Here is a 24660-nt window from a genome sequence, read left to right as displayed (position 1 = left end):
CTGGCTCCTTCCCGTGCACTGGCTGCTCCAAACTCTGTGTCTGTCTCTGTCCCCTGCTCAGGGAAAGCTTGGATGGCTCCAGGTTTTGGGAAGCAGGATGGCAAGGACAGCCTGGCTGGCTGCAGGTTTGGGGGAGCAGGATGGTCTGGTCTTGCAGCTGCAGCTGTGAAATTTTATGTGCCCAGAGCAGCTGGAACACCAGTTCAGAGCCTTTCCTTTTGGATTCCCCCTTTCCTTCTCCTTTTTAACAGTCAAATACAACTCAACAAAAAGACCCCTCTAAAAAACCCTCCACTGACAGAAAGAAAATGGCTCTTTTTTCTTTTTTTTTGGTTTTTTCTTCCCCCTCCCCTCCCCACCCCCAGCCCCCAAATCCCTCCAGCATTAAACAGATTTCAGCATTGTTCTAAAAATAGAGGGATTATAAATAATCCTCCAACACGGAGCAACCATTAGCAAGTGGCATCCAGGGCTGGTGGCCTCCCTGGGGTGTTGGACACACTGTGGGGGGACACAGACACCCCCAAACCCACTGGCTGAGGGATGAGGGGGCATTGCTCTGTCCCCAGAACAGGCATCCAGGATTGCCCCAGGACTGGTATCCAGGATTGCCCCGGGACTGGCATCCAGGATTGCCCCAGGACTGGCATCCAAGATTGCCCCAGGACTGGCATCCAGGATTGCCCCAGGACAGGCATCCAGGATTGTCCCCAGAACTGGTATCCCAGACAGGTACCCTGGGGCTGTCCCTGTCTGTTCTGGCCCAGCAGGAGCCACCAAATGGAAACTGCAGGTTCACAGCTCCATAGGTGGGATGCGATGGGATGGGATGGGATGGGATGGGATGGGATGGGATGGGATGGGATGGGACAAGCTCCACTTGAGCTGGATGGGTGAAGAGGCCATGGAAATACAGCAGAAACTAAACCAGTTGTCCCAGAGGTGGCAGCAAACCTGGAAGGACTTCAGGTGAGCAGAAGATGGAGTTGGGTGCTGCCACTGAGCTGCATGTGACACAAAAGCCACCCCACCCACCCCTTCGGACCAGAGGGATGCAGAGCATTGTTCCTGGGATGCTACAAGGAACTGCCACAGGCTTCCACGGAGCATTCACAGCCAGGGAAGGAGGCGACAGCTCCTCACCATGGCCCTTCTGCCACAGCAAACCAGTGCTGTGTCGTCCAGCCCACCCACAGCTCCTCCCCCCTCTTTCTTACTCACAGGAGCTAAAGTAAGGAAGTCAAACCAGGTTGGACAGGGCTTGGAGCAACGTGGGATTGTGGAAGGTGTCCCTGCCTGTGGCGAGGAGTGGAATGGGATGATATTTAAGATCCCTTCCAACCCAAACCATTCCATGATTCTATAAATCTATGAAATAAAGCCTGAAAATGCAAATGAAGGGTAACCTAAACCCAATAGAGTAAATAAAATCACCCCCACTTTTGCCCTATTTATAAACAAACCTCAACCAACCACGTTCATAAAGCACTGAGGGGTGGGAGGGTTTGGGAAGTCGTTTTGGGATCCCTCTCTCAGCAGGGCCCATCCCCAGCACAGGCTTCTGGAATGGGGAGAGGGATCTGAAAAGAAGACCAATAAGTTGTGCTGCTGCTGAGCCCGGGTGGGAGTTAAGGACCAGGATTATCCCAGTGGGATGCCAGAGGAGCTGACATCAGAGGGGCAGCAGATGCTTACCCCATCTGGCAGAGCCATGTGCAGGAAAGGCACCACGGACACTGCTCAAGCCCAGCCTCGGGGGCTCTGGAGGGAGGCAGGAGCTGGTCAGGGACTCAGGACCTTTCCCAGCCCTCAGATCCAGGCTCAGATCCTCAGCTCTGACTGACACCAGCACAGTTTCAGCAGAAAAAGCATCTCTGCCCACACAAAGGATGCTCAGGGGTGCATCCAGCCCTCTGTGATGAGACAGGAATTGATCCGTCCCTCTGTGATAAAACGGGAATTCAACACCAACTGCTTATTCCCTGCAACAATCCTGGACCATCCCAGCCCTGCTTCTCTACAGCTCTGCCTGTTTTGGAGGCAAAACATTATTTTCCCTTTTTTTTCTATCTCTGCAGACTTCAGCAGGGCACAAAGGGTTTTTCCTGCCTGAAATATTTCCCCCCATGGCTCTAATTACTTTAAACAGGTCCTGCCTGAGCTGTGGATCCCTCCTCTGCCTGACCCCATTGGCTTTGTTTGCCTTTGGACAGAGATTGACCTTGCCTCATGCTCGTCTGAGCTTTCACACCCCCCAGAGAGACAGTTCTGCTTTAAAGCAAGGATTTGGAGAGCTGAAGGTGAAATTAAATATCCAGCAAAGCTTTCTAGGTCGGGCCATGCAGCAGAAATGGAGTCAGAAGAGCATCATGGCCACAAACCTCTGGACAACTGCCTTGATTAATGGGTTGGCTGCTAACTATCACATTGGTGTAGAAAACAGGGCTGGGCTGGGTCTTGCCTGCCAGGCTGGTCCTAGTTGGGATCTCAGCAGGATCCAGAGGTGCCAGACCCTGGGAAGCTTCTTGGTGCTTGGTTGGAAAAGCCCTCTAAGACTCTAAAGTCCATCCATCCCCCAGCACTGCCAAGGCCACCACTGACCCAAGTCCTCAAGTGCCACATCCACATGGCTGTTAAATCGCTCCAGGGATGGGGACTCTGCCCCTGCCCTGGGCAGCTGTGCCAGTGTCTGACCACCCTTTCTGTGAAAACATTTTCCCAATATCCAACCTGCCCCTGCCCTGGCCCAGCCTGAGGCCGTTCCCTCTCCTTCTGTTCCTGTTCCTGGGGCAGAGCCCACCCCCCCCCCCCCATGGCTCCCCCCTCCTGGCAGGGATTGCAGAGCCAGGCTGAGCCCCCCCAGGTCCCTCAGGAGTTCTCCAGTCCCTTGCCCAGCTTCGTTCCCTTCCCTGGACACGCTCCAGCCCCTCGATGTTGCTCTTGTAGATGACACCAGAGCCGCACCCAGCCCCAGACAGACCTGTGTCATTCCAGCCTCTGGGAAACAGGAATCGTGAGGAACCTGCCAGTGGCACAAACTCCTGCGTGTTCCTTCATGGAGCGAAGTTGTTGTGTCAGTGCTTTTCAAAATCACTTTGGAGAAAAAAGGGGGGGAAAAAAAAGAAACACTTCAAAGTGTGAAATACATTTCTGTGATGACAACTGTGTGTTTTTTTCAGAGGGAACTTGTTTGCAGCAAATGAGTCAATTCATGTTTACCAGCAGGCAATTAGAGCTGAAGGTTTGAAGCATTCCCAGTGGGATGGGCCATCCCAGGCACTGATCCAAGCATGCTCCCCTGCCATGGTCTAACAGAGAGCAGCAAGGTGGTGGGACAAGGAGGAAGCAACACAGGGACAAGGTGAAATCCATCTGCAGCATCTGTTGCCAATCTCCTGGGGCTTTCAGTGTCCCCTCTGGTGCCTGGTCACCTGTGTCCATCATGAGCTGCCACTCACTGGGGGTGAAGTCAAGGGGAATATGCCCCAGGCAACACTGACCACGTGGGATTAAACACCTCCCCAACATCCCCTGGATAACCCCAGCCCGTGCCAGGGACCCCCAGCTTTGCCATCACCCTTGAGAGAAAACCCCATTGCAGCTTTACCAGCCTCAGAGCCCAAAACTGGGATCTGGAAAGGCAACCCAGTGCTCTGGGGAATGTCCCTTCATCCAAGCAGCTGTAGGATGCAGGAAGGATGCTCGGAATGACAGCCCATCAGGCTGCAAGGCAATTGGACTGGATCATCGCTCCAGAGGGACAATTTGAAGGCTGAATTTTGAGGTCATGACCCGGGAATCACCAGGCACTACCAGGCACACAACCCTCACCCCTGCCCAGCCTTTCCACAGCTTTTTCTGTCCTCTGTGGCTGAGGTTTCCACCTCTGGCAGTGCTGACCCAGCCCTTCATTTTTCCCAGCCGATTGCCTTCCAGACTCTGACCGTGTTTGAAATGAAGGAAAATAATGGGAGCTCATCCATCAGGGGCTGCCAGTGCCTGCCCTCTGCCCTTGCCCTGCCTGGGTGATTTTTTAACTCTCTAAATTCAATTAGGGATGATCAGGAGCTTCTCCCCCAGAGGAGCACTGGGCTGGTGGCCTCCCCCCTGTGCTAGTCCCTCTGTGCTTGTTGCCAGAGATGGTTCCAGCTGCTGCCTTTGTCCCTTGCTGTCCCCACAGTGGGGAGGTCACAGGAGAGGGACCCACAGGATGCTGTTGGGACAGAGCAGGGATGGAGCTGCCCAAAGCCCAGGTTCAACCCTCCTTCACCTCCCTTCCCAGCCCCTTTTGGGCAAAATCCCCAAAGCTGTGACCAGCACTGTCCTCACAGGTGACAGAGTGAAACCTCCTCCCTGGGGTGAAGCAGCCAAAAAGCCCTTGTTTAATTTCAAAAGGGAAGCCACACCCTCACCCCACTGCACCAGGGCTTTGTGTGCTGCTGGAGGCTGCAGCCCAGCTCCCTCCAACATGGGAAAAGCTTTTCCAGTGGGATAAGGGGGTATTCCCTGTGGAAATGAAGCAGAAAACAAGAAATAAACACTCAAAATACTTTAAAAACAGCCTACGCAAAAGGGGGGCCTGAGTGTGGGGCAGCCCCGAGCCCTCCCTGCAGTGCCACAGGGGCAGGATGTTCGCACTGGGCTTGTGGGAAGAGCTCTTTAGGTCCCTGAAGAGCATCTAAAGGTGGCTCTTCCAACAGCCCATGCTCAGCCACATCTGGTGGTCCAGGAGCAAAATTGGTGGCCATGATAGAGCCTGTTTGTTTGCAAGAATGAAATACTGATGGATTCAGGCTTGGCATGGGCAAGTTCTCCAAGGTGCATCACTGGGGAAGGCACGGACAGCAGATGGGGAGCTCTGAGCAGAGTTCAGTGAAACCTCATCATTTTCAGAGGATGTTTCTGCCTAAGGAGGTTTGGGACAGTGAAAGAGCAGCACGAGGAGAGGCAACACACAGCCCTAGCTGTTCACAAACCCCAAGCCAGAGGTTTGTCCTTCCCTCCAGTGTGATGGATGGCCGGAAATCTCCAATGGATGGAGTTGGAAAGGACAAAGCCTCCCCAGGGCATCCGTGGCTCACTCTGGACTTATTAATGTAGCAGTTCATCAGGCTCTAGCAACAATTACAGTGTTATAAATTCAATTTCTGCCCGAGGAGGGCAGGGTGAAGCAGGACTCTCCTGGGCACTTTGAAACTCTGGGAGGTACCCGAGGAACATGCCTGGCTCACAGCTGAGCCCTCCAGGGGTGCTTGGAGTGGGAAGGGTGGAAAGGGTGATCCCAGAATCTGCCTCAGCCTTACACAATACCCACCACTTCCAGGGCAGCTTTCCTGCCAAAATGCACCCAGGGATTCCCATGGACTGGGTGTGGAAGAGGAGGGTGGAACAGGAGTAGTGCAGGAAGATGGGTTTTCATTAAACAGCTGCCAGAGCAGAGGGAAGAGCAGATGCCTCATCCTGCTCCGCTTCCAGCCCCATCCCTGCCCCATCCCTCCCTCCCCACCTGTTGCCAGAACCCACATACACCTGGGAGCACCTCAGCACCCCCAGTGATGCAGGGGGGCTGTTAATTAATGCCCATGGGAAGGATGAGCTGTTTGTTGGCCGGGGGAAGTCAAAGCTCTCAGTGCTGCCTTTGCCCCAGGGAGAGCAGGATACAGGGATACAGGGCTGCAGCAGAGACAGTCTGGAAGAACCGGTATATCAACAGAAATTATTGCTACTAAATAATAATGCTGATAAATTCCCTTAGAAATGGTCATTGCACAATAAAGAAACAATTAAACCCAGCCCTCCAATCCCTTCTCTGCTACACCAAGGGAGGTACCAGCCAGGTAGCATGGGGGGTTACCTCAGAGCCAGGGCATCTCTGCTCCCTGTCTGTCACCCACCTCTGGCACCTGCCAGAGGCCAGTGACAGCAGAGGATGAGAAATAAAGATGGAAAATCTGTTGGGGGCCAGGAGCCTTAGATGATGGAGGAATTTAATGGCACAGGGTTTCAGGACCTGCCATGCCATGCTCTGAAGCATCTCCGCTGCCTTTTCTCACTGGCAAATAATCAACAGACAGGAAAGGAGGGGAAAGAAAAAGATTAAATAAAACATAAAATAAGCAGGAAAAAAGCAAACCACAAGAGAAATCCACTGTTCTCTAAAAATCTGAAGTTTATTCATTAGAATTCAGTGAAAGGAACATTCATTTTAAAACACAATCAATACATTATAAACTTTAAAGGACTAGTAGCAATGAGACCAGAGAGAAAACAAAAAAACCCAAAATTCAGACAGGTTGGTCGCCTGGGAGGAGCCACCAGCCCGGCAGTGGGATGGGGCAGCCAAGGACAAGGGCAAATTCCTTTTTTTTCTTTAGAGCAGAGAGGCTTTTCTAGATTTGAATTTTTCACTTCACCCAAGTGGAGCTTTAGTGTGACTCAGTAGGGGTGAGACGAACAGGAGGCCCCAGCTGGAGAGGAGGGAGCCCAAAATTCCTGGGCAGAGGGAATGTGGAAGGTGGTGTGGTTCTCAGCTCCAGAAACGTTTCCCATGCTAGGAACGGGGCAAACCTGATTAAGAAAAACTTTTAAAAGCACCATTAGGTGATGAGCTGTTTAATTAAAAGACATAAAAATCTATGCAGGGCCAAATCAGCAGCAACTGCCATCTCTGCTGGGGGAAAAAATCTGGATTTGGCTGGTTTTTAGCTTTTCAGAAGCTCTCCTCTCTTCTGATCCCAAAATTCAAGGCAGCATCATTCCAGGAGGATGCTTTAGTGATGCTGGCAATGCAGGTGTGCTGGGCTGGAGCTCCCAGCCAGGAGAAAGGAGGACAAGGTGGGAAGCCTTGCAAATCCCAGGATTATTTAAGGAGCAATCCTCAGGCCTGGAGCAGCTGTTGCTGCCTGCACAAGGGTGAAATCCCAGCTCCCAGCCTGGCCAGGGAGCACCAAGGAGAGAGGGAATCTGTTCAAGAGCATTGCCATGCACCAACCAACAGCATCTCCTGCCTGGGGATTTAGGAAAAGCCCCAGTTTTGGATAAAACAATGTAAGGAGACAGCAGGGAAAGCCCCAGTTGAAGCCTGTGGGCTTCTAGTTTAGAGATAGCCAACAACACCTGGAGGAAGAAATCATGAAAACCCACAAATTCAGATTAAAAACAACACTTAAAAGAAACAAAAGAGTAGTGGACGAGTGTGACAGAGCAGGATTAGAGGTGTCTCAGTGGTGTGTGCAGAGTGTGTGTGTGCTGGGAGGGGCTGGGGCCACAGTTACTCCAGCTGGGAAGTGGCCCAGTGTATTCCCAGGGCAGTACGGCAGCTCCTGGAATGGCACTGGCATTCCCGGGGCAGCACCGGCATTCCCGGGGCAGCACGGCGGCTCCTGGCACGGCACCGGCATTCCCGGGGCAGCACGGCGGCTCCTGGCACAGCACCGGCATTCCCGGGGCAGCACGGCGGCTCCTGGCACGGCACCGGCATTCCCGGGGCAGCACGGCGGCTCCTGGCACGGCACCGGCCTGGCTGCAGCAGGAATTGCCGTTTCTCCATGGGAAGGGCAAACCACACCACTTGAAAGGACAACACGCACGAGTGAAATAACAATCCGTAAGGTTTTCCCCATGATTATAAAATGCAAAACTATACAAAAATAGAGAAAAATCGACCATTTTTCTGAGGTGTATAAAAACAAACAAACCAAACCAAACATCAAAGCCCCCAAAATGCAATACAGAATCACTTGGTAGGCTGACCCCAACGGCAGTGGTTTCATCACAGGTTCACAGCCTGAATGCATCACTTTAAGCAAGACCTTCCCCGGAAAGGATGAATTCCTCCAGTTTTTCCTTAATATGTTAGCAAGACAATTTGCTATTCCTGACTTTTAAGTCTGATTTCTGGTTCAGAAGCCCTTTTTCATGAAAAGCCTCAATGACCACTCCCAAATTTGAGTTCCTCTGGTAAGGCAGTGTTGGACTGATCCAGATCCAGACCAGATTTGTTCCTATGTATCCCGGGGCAGAGGGGTGTTTTGGGAAGAGGCAGTAAAATCCAACCCTACTGCAGTGATCATTCACAGGCTGAATTGCATTGAAAATACTGATTTCTTTGGGTTAATGGGGCAGAATCCGCCAATAATCCAGCAAATTAATGTTTAGAAAACTCATTCTAATTCAACAGATTTGTTTCATTCAATTCCCATTGAATTAAGAAGAGAAACCTTTGGTATAAAGTCAGATTATCAAGCCTTGGCTGTATTGCTCCCCCTAAACCTCCCCATCACGTACCTACAACCAAAAACATTATTCCTAGAGACACATTGGCAACAGAACATTCATTGTAGCACCGAGACACTTCCACACCCCAACCAGGACTTTGGCAAAGGCTGCACCACAGCTGAGCAAAGCTACGAGCCCCAGAACCCACAGGATGCCTTTGGTGAGACGCTACAGTGAAATAAAATCGGGAGTTACAGCCAGCAAGGGGCTGTGAGGTTGTGTGACAACGTCCCCGGTGTCCCCGCAGTGCCTGCCCGTGGTTTGTGGTCTGTGGGTGGTGGTGAGATGGGCAGGGCTGAGACCTGACCCTGCCCTGGCTCCCAGCAAGAGGAGCCTGCTCCAATGAGGAATATTCCAATATTCATTAGCAGCTGCACTAACAAAGGGAGACACAACCTTGGAGCGAGGGGACCTTCCACACAGAGCAGGAGCAGCACCAAGAGCCAGGTCTGTCCCAGGAAAACCTCTCCATGGGCACGGAGGGATGAGACAAAAGAACCATGGCATGATGGGCTCCTGTGGGAACTCCCTGCAGCAGGACTGGCAGGAAAACAAGGAAAAATTAAGGTTTAAGCCCATGGATACACAAGTGGGTCTGTGCTGCCTCAGCAGTTTGGGTAGGAAAATAAAGTCCCATGTAGGTTGAACCAAGCCTGGCTTTGCTTCTCCCTGCTCCTTCCCAGATATTCAAGGATAGGGCAGAAAGAAGCTTTTCTCAAAAGGAAATACCATTTTGCTCAAGGGGAAAAAAATACCAAATTCAAACCAGCTTCTTGTACTGAAAAAACCAGCAATGCCAAAGAGCTGCTGCCAAAGAGCCCCCAGAGCCACATCCATATGGAGGCAAAGGGAGCAGCAGGAGGGTGACCCACTATGGCAGGACTCGGCAACAGAAGCCAGTGTGGGCTGGGCAGAGCCATCACTTGCTCCACAAAAGGGGCAAAACTCTGGTATTTCCAGTCTGGGATAGTTTTTTTTAATGCTACAAATTCTGCTGCAAAGAAAAGCAGAAAAGGGGCAACAAGGGGTGGGGAACAAAAATCATCATTGGAAACAGAATTAAAATCAGAACACAGACCTTGGAAAGGAGGAGGAGGCAGCTTTGTGTCATGGACAGGGAGGTTTGGATCAGAGGCAAGGCTGTTTGGGACCTGGAGGATAGGGGAGAAGCCCCAGGGACCTGAAACAAATGTCACAGGAGCTCACTATGATCCCCCAGACAAAGTCTGACCCCTCAGCTTGTGGCCCTTCTCCATGTTCCTTCAAAGAGGAGAAAAGTCCCAAACCTGCAGCACCCTCCAGCATTTTTGCTCCCTCCAGTCAGGAGGAAGAAGCCATGAAGCCCAATTTATGCTGTGGCACATCCTGTATTCCAATGAACATAAAACTTTCCTCCTCCAAATTTATGCAAACTAAACAACCATAAAATACTAAAATTAAATTAAAAAGCCACTAAACTTCCTTTTGAGAAAGTAACAGCATCTGACACTTCACAGCTACAGGCAAGATGCAAATTTAGCTTATTTCAAAGACCTCGTCCATGTGCCCATGGCCCTGGAGGGGCGAGGAGCCTGGGACAAAGCACAGGAAAGGTTTCCACCAGAAATTACAAACCGTGAAGACAGACCACAACAAAGAAAGGACTGACACTTTGTTCTTGAAAGGGACACCATGGACAGCACATCTCTCCAGGCAGATTGAAACTAGACCTGGAGAAGGTTATCAGCGCACACACAAAAGCTCCTGCTTTCCTTTGGGGCAAGGAAAAAAAGTAATAAATAAAAATGTTGCTGCAAAGTTCCCCTTCCAGCTGACTCGGCCCCTGTCCTCATTCTGGGAACAACCAACACCCTTCCCCCAGCTCCACAACCCAGACCGAGATGGAAGACATTCAAAGTGAGTCTGAACCAAAACATTTCACTGAGAAGAGGAAAAGAAACCCCATTTCTCTCAAAACTGTCCCCAAGGCTTGTTCCCCCAGCTCCAATCCTGCACAACCCCAAACCTGTCACGCCGGCAACAGGTCTGTTCCCAGCTTCTGTCCTAGCAGCAATGCCCGGGGCTGGTGCTGCTGCACTTGGCATTGGAGAGGGCTGGAACACCAGAAAGTGCCTCAGTGTTGACACAGGAATCCCAGAGGCAGCTCTGGCCCCTGCCAGAGCACCGGCAGGGTGAGGCCCAGCTCCAGTGACTGTCACCCACAAAGTGCCCGCTCACGGTTTCCCCCCTCCCTGCCCCTGACCTGCACTGCCAGGTGCCACTCCTGCAGCTACTCACTGTCGGTGACACGCAGGGCGGTGCCGCGGCAGCCGGGTGGCAGTGCGTGCCCGGGGGTGCCCCTGCCCTTCAGGGGCTCGGGGCAGCACTCCGGGCTCTCCACGGGGCCACTGCTCCCGCCGGGATGCTGCGGCACGCCCTGGGCGATGCCCACGGGTTTGCCCTTGGAGCGCTTCTCCAGGGAGCGGGCGAAGCTGAAGCTCGGGGGCAGCTCCGCCTCTCCCAGCGGTACCAGGCGGGACAGCGCGGGCACCTCTCCGTAGTACCTGCAGGGCCCGCCCGCCTCCCGGGCCCGCCTGGCCTCGGGCTGCAGGGGCAGGTTGGAGGGCCGCGGAGGGTGCCTGGGCAGCTCCAGCTCTTGGGACCGCCTGTCCGGAGCCTCTCCGGCGACGCTGCGGGAGAGCGGCAGGAACGGGGATGCGGTGCCTGGCTCCTCCGCCGGCTCCCAGTCGCTCTCCATGGCGCCGGCTGGAGCGAATCCCCAGAGCTCCATGGCGCCGGCAGCCGTGTCGGTGCCATGCTGGAGGTGCTGCAGGCCTGGCCAGCTCAATCCACCCTCAAGAGCCGCCAGCTCGCCCTCCTCCTTGCTCCTGCTCCTCCGCGCTCCACCCGAGTCCTTTCTGCTGCCCTCCCGCCTGGCCCAGGGCCGGCACAGCTGGGGACCGCTCCGGGCAACCTGCGGCTCGGCCAGCTCGAACTCCAGGCTCTCCGTGTCCAGGGACCGGCTACGCCGGTCGATGGAGAGCGGTGCTGGCATGGAGGGGCTCAGTCCGTAGAGGCGCAGGTGGCGGGGCAGGCTGGTCACACCCCAGTTGCAGCTCTGAAAGGAGCCCGGGGAGAACCCCGGGGACATTCTCTCGTCACATTCAGCCAACGACTCTTTCTGTCCAAAGCCGTCATCAAAGGCCTCGGCGATGTCCTCATTCAGCTCAGGCTGCTGCTCACACTCCCCTTCCCCCTCCTGCTCCACATCGACGACGTCGAAGGTGACCATGGTGGGGAGGGCAGGGAGGTTCTGGGTGAAGGACGAGCTGGAGGCCGAGCTCCCCAGGCTTTCAGAGAGGCTGGAGAAGAGAGTCCCGTTGCTGGCAAACTCCACCAGCGCCTGGGAGAAGCTAACGGCGTGCTCAGGCTCGCTGCCCACCTGGGGCTCGCTGGGGCTGGGCTCAGCACCGTGCTCGTGCTCCGGGAGCCCATAGCCAGGGAACAGCCCTGCTTTGGCTGGGATGGAGTCCCCAAACAACCCACAATCCGGGTTCGAATCAAACCCCGAGTTGTTCTTTGTGAGCTGGTTAAGGCAACTTCCTGGGGCTTTTTGGCTGGTGTAACAGTTTTCTGGACACAGAGTCCCTGGAAAATCCCTCCACTCTGGATTTTCAGCTCTAGCCACCAAACCCCCCCCATTCACAGCCCGGTTCAGGGCGTGAGAGGCCACCTGCTCACTACCAAGGCCACTCTGATTCTTGCCACTCGAGCTGGCTGCTCTAGTTTTACATTCAATGCACTGCTTTTCCCGGGGACACTTCTCCTGGCTGGAAACACCCAGGCATTTCAGGACTGGTTCCCTCTGCAGCTCCCAGTACAGCAGCTCTTTCTGAATGGCTGCAAGCCCTTCTTCTTCCATTTCCATCACCCCTCTTTTCTGATCCATCATCTGCTGGATCAGGCTCTTCTCCGCAGGGAGGCAGAAGTCCATGAAGTAGCTGAATATCACCGGGCGTGAGACTTTGTCCTCAAACAGGGACTCCTCCCCATGAGAGGGGCTCATCAGCGTGTCAAACTCGTAAAGTGCATCGCCGCTGTAGCTGTCCCGGGGCAGACGGTCCTTCTTGAGCTCCTCCCCAGCCTCGTCCTCTGGCCCCGGCGTGGTGGAGTCGTAATAACCCTCGTCGCTGTTCGGGGCAGACTCTTGCTGGTCGCTCTGGGGCGTCAGGAGGTCGATGCCGGCCACAGGGTCCCCCATGTAGGGGTGGGCATCTGCCTCGTGTGAGGCGTGTGTCTCCAGGCTGCTGCTCGACACCTGGGCCCCATAGCTCCTGTCCCCTGGCATGCTGCCGTTCCACACCTGGTGCATGTACTCCTCGGCCTCCTCAGGAATGGCCATCTCCTCCCCACCGCCCTGGTAGGTGACCAGGCAGGAGCTGCGCTTGGCAGCCTCCCTGCTACGCTCCACTGAGATGCTGCTCTCGGCGATGTCGGGCTCGGCAATGTCGTCCCCGCACCCTGTCAGGGAATCGAAGCTCTTCAGGGAGGTGACATCTCCCAGGATGAGGCTCAGCAGGTCCCCAGAGTGCAGGCAGGGAGGGTCACTGTCCACGAAGTCGGGGTGGAAGGCCAGCAGCAAACTGTCACGGTCAAACTCAGCACAGGCAGCAGGGTCGGCCTTTGATTTTGTATCTGGAGTGTCCCCATCTCCTGGCACTGCCATCACGTCGCCCTCAGAGCTGCCTCCATCAGCCATGGGGCTGGTGGGCTTGGTGGCCTCCCCACAACCGGGGTCACTCCCCGAGCCCCCTGGGCAGGCTGTGGGCACAGGGACCGGCCCTGCTCCCCTGCCCTCCATGGCCCCTTGGCTCTCCACTCCCACTCCTGGTGCACTGCTGGCATCTTCGGGGTCCCCGTTCCACTCAGGCAGCTCTGCCTTCTCACACTCAGCAGTTTTGCTCTTCCGGTGCCGCCGGATGCTGTTAAAAAACCCCTTCAGGCCTTTTTTGGGTCTGGGAAAGGAGGACTTGTCCCCGTTGGGCTTTTTGTCACAGCCCTCGATGCTCCCTGGGGGAGAGCTGTCCTGCCGGCCCAGGTCCCCCCTGGAGCCGGTGTCCAGGGGCAGCTGAGCACTGCGGGAGCTGGGCAGGACACCGGGGTGCTCATCCCTGCCGTGCTCCGAGGGGCTGTCAGGCTGGGCCTTGTCGCATGCGGCGCTGCTCAGCCCATCGTGGGTCTTGCATTTGCTGAGCCCCTTCTTGCCCTGGCCCTTGCCCCGGCCCCCAAAGAAGCTGGGCAGGGTGCAGATGCTCCTCTTGCCCCCGAACAGCTTGAAGGCCGTTTTCCGCAGCCTTCCCGGGGGCGGCTGCTGTGGCTCCGCAGGGCTGTTGGCGCTGTCGGGAGGGACATCCCCGCTCTCCTCCCGCCGCTGGTCACCTCCGGCCGGCTCCTCCGGGCTGCCCGTTTCCATGGCAGCACGGTTGGGATCTAGCTGGAAGGGGCGGCTTTGGGAGCAGAGTGCTCCTGGAGCAGGGATGGGCTCATCACAGCTGACCTAGGGCAGAGGGAAAGGGGACAGAGGTGAGGGGAGGGCAGTGGAAGGTGCAGAGCGCAGGTTCATGGGGAGAACGGCTCTGTCACCAGCTGGAAGCAGAGCTGCAGCAGCTTCCAAGAGCTCCTTGGCTCCCTCCACTCCCAAAATCCAAGCACCAAAAAGTCGTGATGCTTTAGGTTACCAGTTTGCCAGAGCAGGAAAACAACACGTCTCCACTGGGCAGCATCCCTGGGGACAGGCAGGCCTGACCCCTGAGCCGCCTCCAACCCCTTCAACTTTCCCACATCTTTTGCCTCCAGGGAGATCAGGTTCAGCCACCAGGCATCTCTAAGTGAGAAAAGATGGGCTGCTCCAGCAGGAAGAGGGGCTGGCACCTGCCATATCCCACTGCCCACGCTCCCAGACCTCATGCCAAGCTCCAGGGAGTATCCTGAGAGAGGCCAAACCAGGACAAAGCCCTCACACTACACATGTGCCCAGGAAAAAAAACCACTTTGGTTACTATGCTGGCTTTTTTATAGAAGATTTCATTTGTTTTTAAAATAATCTGTCCAGTGAGAACCTCATTAAAAACACCCACTGTGAACTCCCTGATCAGATTATCACAGAAGGAGAGAGGTAGGTTTGAAATCTGATCCTGGACTGCTGTTGGGGATGGGAGAAATATAACAATTATAATCATGTTTCTTTTGCGCAGATGAGGGTGGAGAAATTAAATGCAATAAAACCCTAATGCACTGCCAAGCTGTAATGCCTGAGGCTGAGCTCTGGCCAGCATTAGGCCAGAGAAGCTTCCTGTGGTGTTTAGCCAGATATCTCAAAATAAAAATACATCCAAACAATGGCCTCTGCTCATGCAACCTGACACAAAACCTGCCATCTCAGGGCTATTTTTCTTCCCCTCAAGTCTGGGTTGCTTTGCATCTAGGATTGATTTGGCATTGCTGCCCATGGCAGGGGTTGGAACTGGGCTTTAAGGTCCCTCCCAACCCAACCCATTCCGTGATTCTGGAATTCTGGGATTGCTGATAACCCCTCACATCCACCTGTCCCTCCGGAACCAGCAGCTCGGGCGTAGCTGGGGCCACCTTCCCACCAGCAAAATGGGCTTTTCCGCTCTGCCAGAGTCTCCCCAGAGTCCCAGATGCCTCCAAAGCCTCTGGAGCATCAATGGGCCTGGAAGGAACCCCCCACCTGTACCTGTGCAGGGCTGCTGGAAAACGTGGGCCGGGAAATGGCCCCACACCTGGGCAAGGGCTGCTCGGAAATAGCGGGTGGGGGGGGGGGAGAAGCAGAGCCAGGATTTCAAAAATTCCATTTGGGAATCATTTCTCTCCGGCTCCACGTCAGCACAGTGGAGCCAGGGGGGGATGGCTGGAGAAGAATGAAAAAATAAATAAATAAAAATGAAAATACAGACAAATGAAAGGCACAGAGGGCAAAGAGCTACGACTAACAGAGCACGAAAAACACGGTTTAAAACCACCAACAAAAAAGCACCGTAACAATGAACGGCGTCGGGTAACCTGCGGGACCCCCGGCCCGCCCAGCCCCGCGGGGGGGAGGCTCCCCAGCCCAGCCCGGCCCGGCCAGCCCTACCCGCTCCCAAACTTTTGGGGGATCCAGGAAAACGCGACGGGCGGGGGGGAGGGCCGGTCGGGCTCGGCCGCGGGGAAGCGACACCGCGGGCACGGGCGGCGCCGGGCCCTCGGGCGGGCCCTCCCCACGCTGCCGCAGCACTTACCGGCGCGGGGGGCGGCGGCCCCGCCGGACCCCCCGGAGCCCCCGCAGCGTTCGGGCCGCGCTCCCGGAGCCGCCGCCGGGCCCGGCCCAGCCCCGAGGCCGCGCAGGGGCCGCGGGTGCGCCCGGCGCGCGCGGCAGGGGCGGTGCCGCCTCACGGCGGGGGCGGGGCCACGAGAAGGGGCGTGGCTTGGGGAGGAGACGAGGCTTTCGATTGGATGTCGCTGAAGAGAGGGCGTGGTCCCATGAAGAGGGCGTGGCCTACGCCGTGGGTCCCAGTGACGGTTGGGGCGTGGTCTCTGTGGCGAGTGTGACGTCACTCCTTGGGCGGGGCTCGAGGATCGGGGGCGTGGCCTCGCCGAGAGGGGCGTGGCCTCGCCGGGCTAGGCTGTTCGAGGTGGGCGTGGTCTCTGCAAGGGGGCGTGGCCTCCGGCGTTGTCCGTGCCGGGGGCTTGGTCTGTGCGGTGGGGGCGTGTCCGGGTGAGTGGGGACACCGAGGGACACAGGGGCACGGGCAATGCTGGCACTGCCGGGTGTGGCGGGGTGTGGCTCCGGGACGCTCACGTGACGGCGAGTGGCGCCGGGACACTGACCCGTGTGTGCTCCTGCCACCCACCGCACCGCCGGGTCACACCCGCACACCCACCGCACACCCGGGTCACACCCGCACACCCACCGCTTACCCAGGTCACACCCGCACACCCACCGCACACCCGGGTCACACCCGCACACCCACCGCACACCCACCGCACACCCGGGTCACACCCACACACCCACCGCACACCCGGGTCACACCCGCACACCTGGGTCACACCCACACACCCACCGCACACCCGGGTCACACCCGCACACCCACCGCCCACTCACACCCGCACACCCACCACATACCCAAGTCACTCCCGCACACCCACTGCACACCTGTGTCACACTGGTACACCCACCACACACCCAGGTCACACCCGCACACCCACTGTACACCCACTGTACACCTGGGTTACTCCCCCACCTCATGCCCACCCCTCACACACCTGGGTCACTCTTCCAGTTTCACCCACCACTACATTCCCAGCTCACACCCCCCATCAGCCTCCAGCTCACACCCACCTGCTGCACACCCCTCTCACAGCCACTCACTGCACACCCGGTTCACACACCCCTGTCACATCCCCAGCACCCACCCATTGCACATCTGGCTCCCATGCAGCCCTTGCACCACCCAGCCCACACCACACTCATCACTGCCCACCCAGCTCCCTGCTGTCACACCCACAGTCACACCCACAGTCACACACTCAGCTCCCCCCACTCCCCCCCCACACTGAGCAGCCCAGCACTGCATCCCAAGGGAATCCCCTCCTCATTTTGGGGACTCCCAAATCCCAAAAGCCCCCTCAGATCCCCACGTGGGAGTGACAGCACGGACCCCCTGAGCAGTAGAGACACTCTCGACCCTCCCACGGGTGCAAATCCTCTCCTGGAGCATGGCAATGTCCCTGCAGGGCACCCTCTCCCAGTCCCCCATCTCCCACTGGATAACCATTCCCATGGCCCTGATGGTGGCTGGATGGGGAGGGAAATGGCATGAGAGTCATCATTTCCCATGGAGCAATTGCCAACCCCTTGTCCAGGCTAATTCCAAGCCCTAATGCTCCTCTTGGGAGAAGCCTCATAGTCTAATTAATAGCTGGTGATTAATAGATCCCAGGACCCTTGAAAAAAGCCCATAAATCTTGCAGGAACTCGCCTGTGTTGGCCCAGAGTGACCCTTGGACATGGAGCTCCAATCCTGTGCCTCTGCCCAGCAGCCCTTCTCTTGGGATGCTGTTAGGGCAGGATGGAATAAACCCTCAGGAACACATTCTGCTGCATCCCAAAAGTGGTGCAGAGCATCACCAGCAGGTGTGTGCTGAGCTGCTGAGGAGCAGAGGGGTTTATCCATCAGCTCCTGGCTGTGGGAAGAGCCGGGAAGGCACCTCCAGCCTCCACCAGTGAGGGTGATCCCAGTGTCCAGGGCTCCAGTGATGGAGAGACACGGAGATGGTGCTGGGATGCCTCACTCCAGGCTCATCCTGAAATTCCCTAGCCACAGCAATTCCCTGTATCCCATCAGAATGGTGCTGGCTGGGCTACTGGGCTTTTCCAAATATGGGATATGTCACCAAACAGGTCACAACAGTTTAATAAGAGCAGTAATAACATTTTTAATTAAAACCCCAACCTTGCCCAGTCACAAAAGACCCTCGGCCACAATATGAACCACTTCTGGGGTGAGGAAGATGATGTCTGGGGTCAGAGCTGGGAGTGAGTTGGAGTGTTGGGACCCTGGATGCCTCTCCCAGCCCCTGCCAGTGGTGCCAGCTGGGAGTGCTGGGCTCTGCACCCACCAGAGTGGGCACACATGGCTGGGTTCAGCCTCACTCCTGCCCTTGCTGAACAGATGGTACACTTGGAAACCTCTCTCGGAATCACGGAATCATGGGATGGTTTGGATTGGAAGGGACCTTGGAGCTCATCTCATCCCACCCCCTGCCTTGGGGAGGGACACCTTCCACCATCTCAGGTTGCTCTAAGCCCCACCCAACCTGGCCTTGGACACTTCCAGGGATGGGGCAGCCACAGCTTCTCTGGGCAACCTGTGCCAGGGAAAGGGGATTCAGGGGCAGCAGATGCCACATTGTGGGCGATCCTGCAGGCACAGACCTAGTTGTGTCCCCCCAAGAAGGGATGAGAGAAAAGCAGCCTTTGCTCCTCTGCCCTCCACAACTTTTCTCAGCCCTTTCTCCAACCAACACCAACTAAAGGTAAAATCCCTCAGTAAAGAGGTTTAGAAGCAAACCCAGGGAAATCAGATCCTGGTCTACCATCACTTGGATGCAGACCAGGAGCTGAGGTGTCCTGTTTCCCCCCCCCCCCTTCCCTCCCCAACCCTTCTCTCTGGTACCACTTTTTGGAGACACCTCATCAGCAAGAGCAACTTTGCAACCACAAACTCCTGTTGGTTTCACAGATTTCAGAGATTCACCCCCAGGTGTGAGAGCGGCTTTTGGTTGAGGGCAGGTGTCCCTGGAGGTGGGCTGTGTGTCACGGCTGGTGCTGGAGGTAGTTGGCCAGGACTGCTGGGATCTGCAGCTCTCCAAGGGTGGGCAGGTGGCCAGGCTGCTTCAGGAGACGCCTCAAGGCCAGCCGGGCCTGGGACAGCAGGGACTTGGGATGAGCTGTGCAAGGAGACAGGAAAAATGGGATGGTCACCCTCAGGAGACACAGCCCTGCTCCCCTCCAACCCAGCATTATCCGAAGCAAAAGGACATGGATAGACCAAAAATAGACAGGGTTGGACAAGAGAAACTTTAAGGTCCCTTCCAACCCAAACTGTTCCAAGGTTCTATGAAGACCAAGTATCTCTTGTGCTGGGGCCACAGACTCAGCTCCAGGCTTTGTAGCACAAGTTTCACGGGAGCTGGGCATGGAGAGGAAATCTTCCCTCCTCATGTGGAAATAAATGCATTTTTTCTTGGCACAGGAAAGCTCAGGCTGAGCAGCAGAGAGGAGAGGAATGGTGAAAAGCAGACTTTAACCCAACAATTGAGTAGAAATACTAGGGTATGGGAATCATGGAATCATGGAATGGCTTGAGTTGGAAGGGACCTTAAAGCACATCTCTTTCTGACACCTTCCATTAGACTAGGCTGCTCCAAGCCCTGTGCAACATGGCCTTGAACATTTCCAGGGATGGGGCAGCAGTGAAGTAATGCTGCAAAGGGAGCTGAAGCTTAAGAAAAGCCAGGGTAGGGCTTTGTGGAAGTGAAAGGCAAAGGGAGGGGGAATCAGAAGTGACTTGCACCCAACCAAGCAAAACTAGTGCCTGTTCCAGCCCCAGCACCACATGCAGGTTACCCCTCGCCTGCAGCAGCAGCTCCAGCCCCTCGCTGTGCCGTGCCACCCCATCCATGGGGACGCTGGGCAGGTACACGTTGGCCCCAAAGTCAATGAGCAGCCTGACGAACTCCCGGCGGCGGCCGTGCCTCAGGCACGTCTCCAGCAGGGTCTTGGGCTCCTTGATCTGTGCCACAACACTCTGGTCCGTGCAGTTGTAGTTGGGCTCGGCACCGAACAGCAGCAGCAGCCTGAAGCACTCCAGGTGCCCGTAGGCAGCGGCGAGGTACAGGGGCCCGGAGCAAGCCACGGAGCTGGCAGCCCACTGGGGCAGCCTGGGCTGCACGTTGGGCTCGGCGCCGCGCTCCAGCAGCAGCCGCAGGATGGGCAGCTGGCCATCCCTGGCGGCGAGGAGCAGTGGGGAGCAGTTGTTGTAGATGCTGCCGGCTGGGCTGGCCCCCGCGCCCAGCAGCGCTGCCACGCACTCCTGGTGCCCATTACTGACCGCCACGAAGAGCGGAGTTTGAGCCTTCACATCCAGACTGTCCACCTCGGCCCCGTGGGCCAGGAGCACCCGCAGGCTCCGGACACAGCCCCGGGTGGCCGCCAGGCGCAGGGGGGTGCTGGGGACGCCCCAGCCGCTGCGGCGATTAATGAGCCTCTTGTACCTGTCCTGGGACAGGAGGTGGTCCAGAGTCTCATAGTCGTCCTCCGACACTGCTCGGATCAGCTCCTGGCTCTCCTCGTTGTCCTCCTCCTCATTGTCTCTGGGCTGGAGCATGGAGAACATTTTGTTGATATCCATCAGGCTCATTTTGGGGGGATCTGTTGCCCAAGCACCACTTTCATCGTAAAGGATAAAGACGAAGATCTACAGGATGATAACATTAGGTCAGAACTAGCACCTGACACCAACACCAGCTTTTTAGACTCATTTTTAATATACAATATGTGAAAGATTATAAAAAAAAGACAAAGAATGCTGGATTGTGATGGTGCTGATGCACAGGACTGCCCTGCCACCCCGGTGAGGAAATCCACGTAGTGAAGGGCTGAGGCAGCAACAGAACTTGAGGCTGGAGCAGGTACGTGGGCCCTGTTTCTGTAAAATCATGGAACGGTTTGGGTTGGGAGGGACCTCAAAACCCACTGAGTGCCAACCCCTGACATGGGCAGGGACACCTTCCACTAGCCCAGGTTGCTCCAAGTCCTGTCCGACCTGGCCTTGGACACTTCCAGGCATGGGGCAGCCACAGCTTCTTTGGGCAACCCATGCCAGGCCCTCCCCACCCTCAGAGCCAACAATTCCTTCCCAATATCCCATCTAATCCCACCCTCTGGCAGTGGGAAGCCATTCCCCTTGTCCTGTCCCTCTATGCCTTGTCCCAAATCCCTCTCCAGCTCTCCTGGAGAAGGTTTAGGTCTCCCAGGAAGCTTCTCTTCTCCAGGCTGAACAAGCCCAATTCTCAACCTGTCTCCATCAGAGCATCCCATGGCCTCCTCCAGACTTGCTCCAGCAGCCATGTCCTTCTTGTATTTGGATCAAGAGCATGCCAAGAGAATTGACTCAGGTGTTGGAGTTGAAATGCTGTGCTGGGAAGCTCTCAGGCTTTTACTTATTTTTTAAAAAATTATTTAATACCACTGCCCCTGAGTGGGTAAAGGGTAAGAGATTACTCAGGGGATAGTCAGACTCAGAGCTCAGGAAGGCTCTGGGTGCCACAGGATCTTGCAAGGCCCCTGCACCCACTGCTGGGCAAAGCCTCCCATTTTCCAAACCGTCAGCAATCCGCATCCAGTTCTCCCTGGTGAGCAAAGGGCACGTAAGAAAATAGCAGGAACCAACTTTATTTCATATCTGCTGGGAATCCCACAGCACCTGGAATTCCAAGTATTTCAGGCAACGCAGATGAAAAGCTGGCACTTTTGGAAGGCTTTTAATCCCTGCCAATTTTTATAGGGATTGGGTTTCAAAATCGGGGATGAGGTGAATGTGAAGGGGGTCGGTTTGATGAGGGATCTAACATTTCATCTTCTTCCTTCCCAGAAAGATGCCAGCATTCAAATTCCACAAGTCTCCTCTCTGCTCCTGCTGGAGCCCAGGGAATGTGGCTGCAGGAAGGGTCTGGGGTGTTGATAGTGAGGATTTTGGAGTGCTGGGAGTGGCTGGCAGGTGCTGAGCTGATTGTCTGCTGTGCTCTGGGTGCATGATGTGGCCTCAGTGGCCGAGTGGCAGCAGGGGACAGGAATGTGGTGTCCCGGTGGCACCTGAGCAGTTGGAAATGGGATGGGCAGAGGAATGTCTCGCCAGCCCTGCGGCATCTCGGGTTTCCTGGGGAGAGGCGGCAGAGGCAGAGCTCGGTCTTTTATCCGCCCTCCCCTCGGAGGGGGTAAAGAGACGCACCGAACAATCAACCTCGTTCTGCGAACGAGCCCATCCCACACCCGCCCCAGGGCTCGGAGAGACCCCGGTGCCGGGAAGTGGGACAAGCCTGATGGCTCTGAGTGACAGCAAAGCTCCCATAGTTATCCCAATTTATACAGCAAAGTGTAGAATTATAACATTGCTGTTCTTCATTAGGCAAGCTGATAATAAGCTCTGGAACCTTGGGATCACCCCACCCACGTGGCTACTGGGGTTTGGGAGAGTTCTTGCATATTTGATTGAAAAAGAAAATTGTATTCCAAGTTATATTCCCAAGGGGAAAGGTGTAGAACAGTAAAAGAGCAGCTGTAACATTTCCTGAACACACAAACAGCGTCTCCAAAGGGAGAGCACTTGGACAATGAAAGTCCTTGTGTGAGAAGCTCATGGAGGTTCCTCAGTCAGAAGAGCCCAAACCAGAGTCCATGGAGACACCAAATGGTTTGGGTTGGAAGGGACACAAGCCTTGCCATGGATAGGGACACCTTCTACTGCCCCAGGGTGCTCCAAACTCTGTCCAGCCTGGCCTTGGACACTCACAGCTTCTCTGCCCAATCTGTGCCAGGGCCTCCCCACCCTCTGAGAAAGCTGCCATGTCCTGAGCTGGAAGAAGCTGTCCAGGCACCCTTTGACCCCAGAAAAGAGGCTGTGACAGAGAAAACACCTGTACAACTGGTTACCAGTTATCTCCCATCTCCCACTGCCGAGGAGTCCCAGAGGTGCTGCCTTACCTGGGGAGGGGGGAAGCTCAGAAGACCTGAGGCTGTAGGGGTCCTGTGGCAAGTCCTCCCATGGATTAAACCAAAAACCAGGAGCAGAAAAGAAGGCTCTGGCTGTGCTGGGGATGGACACTCACTCTGGAACACCACGGGCTGCCGAGCTCACAGCTGACATGCCACGGTGGGACGGGGCGCAGGGGCTAATTTTAGCCCCTCTGGGGTTTTATCTTACCACTTCCATTCTTGGAAAGTTCCCCCTGGGTAAATATAGAGAGGACAGTGAGGTGGGGGAGGCTGGGACAGGTGCTGGAGGCTGCCTGACCCATCTAAGCAGGCACAAAGCATTTGCTTTGCTGTTTCCTTGCAGAAATCACAGGAAATGGGTGGTTTGGGGTCCCCTGGCAGGGCAGCATCAGCCTCTGTGTTACCTTGGCTGCTGCCAGTCACACAGATTCCCTCTTAACCCCTCTCCTGACCCCCTTGTCCCTTTCAGAGCAACTAAAATGGCCATTTGCATCATCCAGAATTTTGCATCGTCCAGAATTGTTTATGAAGCATCAGAAGGACAAAGGGCTTCGAAGATGTTCCACATTTCCCACCTGAGCTGTTCCTTCTCCTTCAGCTTCCCCCTTGGCTGCACCTGCCAGGAGGCACCACAGCCATGGCTTGGTACAATTAAACAGCAGAGAGGAGAGCAGGAAATTTCACAAAAGGAGTGTGGAGCAGTGCTGGGGTTCTTATCAAAAGCTGTCAGTGTGGAAGTGTCATTGTATTTTACCCAGTTCCCTTTAAACCTTCTCCAAACTCAGCAGTGGAGCAGGAACAGTGTGGCAGTTCAAGGCAGCATTATCAGTGGTATGAGATAACGAGAGGGGAACCAAATTATCCAGCAGGAAAATCTCCCCTGCTGCAAGAAGGGAAATCAGGGGGCTCTGCAAAAGGAGTGATGTCCCCATGTCACCACCACCTGGTTTGTAGTGGAAAGCCTGAAGAGCTGGAAAATGCTCCATATTGATTAGTTTTAGACTTTTGGCTTCCTCATAGTTTCACGCTCCAAATTCACAGAAAAATAGGTTATTACTTCAAAAAGGTCAGTTTCCCAAAGGGAACTATGGAGTATTATGCAGATAAACTTGGGAGCAGAAGAGGAGAGTGCAGGGTTTGTTAAGTGTGAGGCTGCTGCAGTTTGAAAAGCCACAAACTGCTGAAATCAAAGCAGCCATTAAAAAAATCAGAGTGTTATAAAGGGAAAAAAGACAATGCAGACAACAGAGTGAATGCATGTTAGAAAAGGAGAAATGTAAGAAACTTCAACATGAAAGGAAAACTCTTGAATGGAAAATTAATGATAAACTGCTTATTCTTTTGTCATTGCTGTTGCTGTTTAGTTATTAACCAAGGAAGATCTTAGAAACAAGAGCAGCTCTTTGGTAAGGAGCAGATTAAACCGAATACTAATGAGGCAAAGCTGAGAATCCTCCTCATTTGGTAACACACACGGACACGCTCCTGGTGCTCCCTGCACTGCTGCAGGAACGTGCTCCCTACATCCCACATGGATATTTACATCAGCAGAGCCAGATAAACCCTGATGGCAGCCCAGGGAGAGGCAACTGATAAGCCTGGCCCATTTTGGATAAACTTCCCAGGGTTGCAAACTCCAGGGAAGGCCAAGGAGTCAGGAAGAGCCTGTACCTTTAGCAGCTCCCAGTAGGAGCACCTGTCCTGAGCCAGAGCCTGCCCCAGTCTGAGCTCCAGCAAAGCAATTCTTTATCAGCTCTCCTTTAATTGGGGAAGAATTAGAGGCCAGAAGTATATTTAATGCCAGTCAATAAGGTTTTTTGGGAAGGTAAATCCTGTCCAGAGTTGCTCCCATTAAAGAGATTATAGTTATTAATGCAGCTGAGGAGAGCTAATGAGCTTTTGGATTTAAGGCTGCTAAGCATCCTGATTTAAAAGTTTAGAGCTAAACAGCCCCAAATAAATGATTTTGCAGGGATTAAGGATTTACTAACAGTCCTCAAGGTCGGAAACAGAGTTATTGAGTGGGGCTACTCCTGCCTTTGAGCTGTGAGCCACTGTCAGACACA

The 24660-nt window shown here is 55.0% G+C and overlaps 2 protein-coding genes across 2 annotated transcripts; both read right to left on the bottom strand.

Annotated features, from left to right (window-relative positions):
• Positions 1–6144: 6144 nt before the first annotated feature.
• AMER1 (APC membrane recruitment protein 1) lies at positions 6145–15693 on the bottom strand. Its single transcript, XM_071569334.1, has 2 exons — positions 15558–15693; positions 6145–13813 (listed from the first exon to the last, which is right to left on the bottom strand). The coding sequence occupies exon 2, from the start codon at positions 13727–13729 to the stop codon at positions 10547–10549; it is 3183 nt and encodes a 1060-aa protein (XP_071425435.1). The 5' UTR covers positions 13730–13813; positions 15558–15693; the 3' UTR covers positions 6145–10546.
• A 2941-nt stretch (positions 15694–18634) lies between these two features.
• ASB12 (ankyrin repeat and SOCS box containing 12) lies at positions 18635–20275 on the bottom strand. The gene is given in 3 exon segments (XM_071569446.1): positions 18635–18768; positions 19448–20249; positions 20252–20275. Coding segments are annotated over 3 exon segments (960 nt in total).
• Positions 20276–24660: the final 4385 nt, after the last annotated feature.

Source organism: Pithys albifrons, chromosome 14 (assembly GCF_047495875.1).
Source record: "Pithys albifrons albifrons isolate INPA30051 chromosome 14, PitAlb_v1, whole genome shotgun sequence".
In the NCBI taxonomy this organism is placed as follows: domain Eukaryota; kingdom Metazoa; phylum Chordata; class Aves; order Passeriformes; family Thamnophilidae; genus Pithys; species Pithys albifrons.
This window is presented reverse-complemented; position numbering and strand designations above follow the sequence as displayed.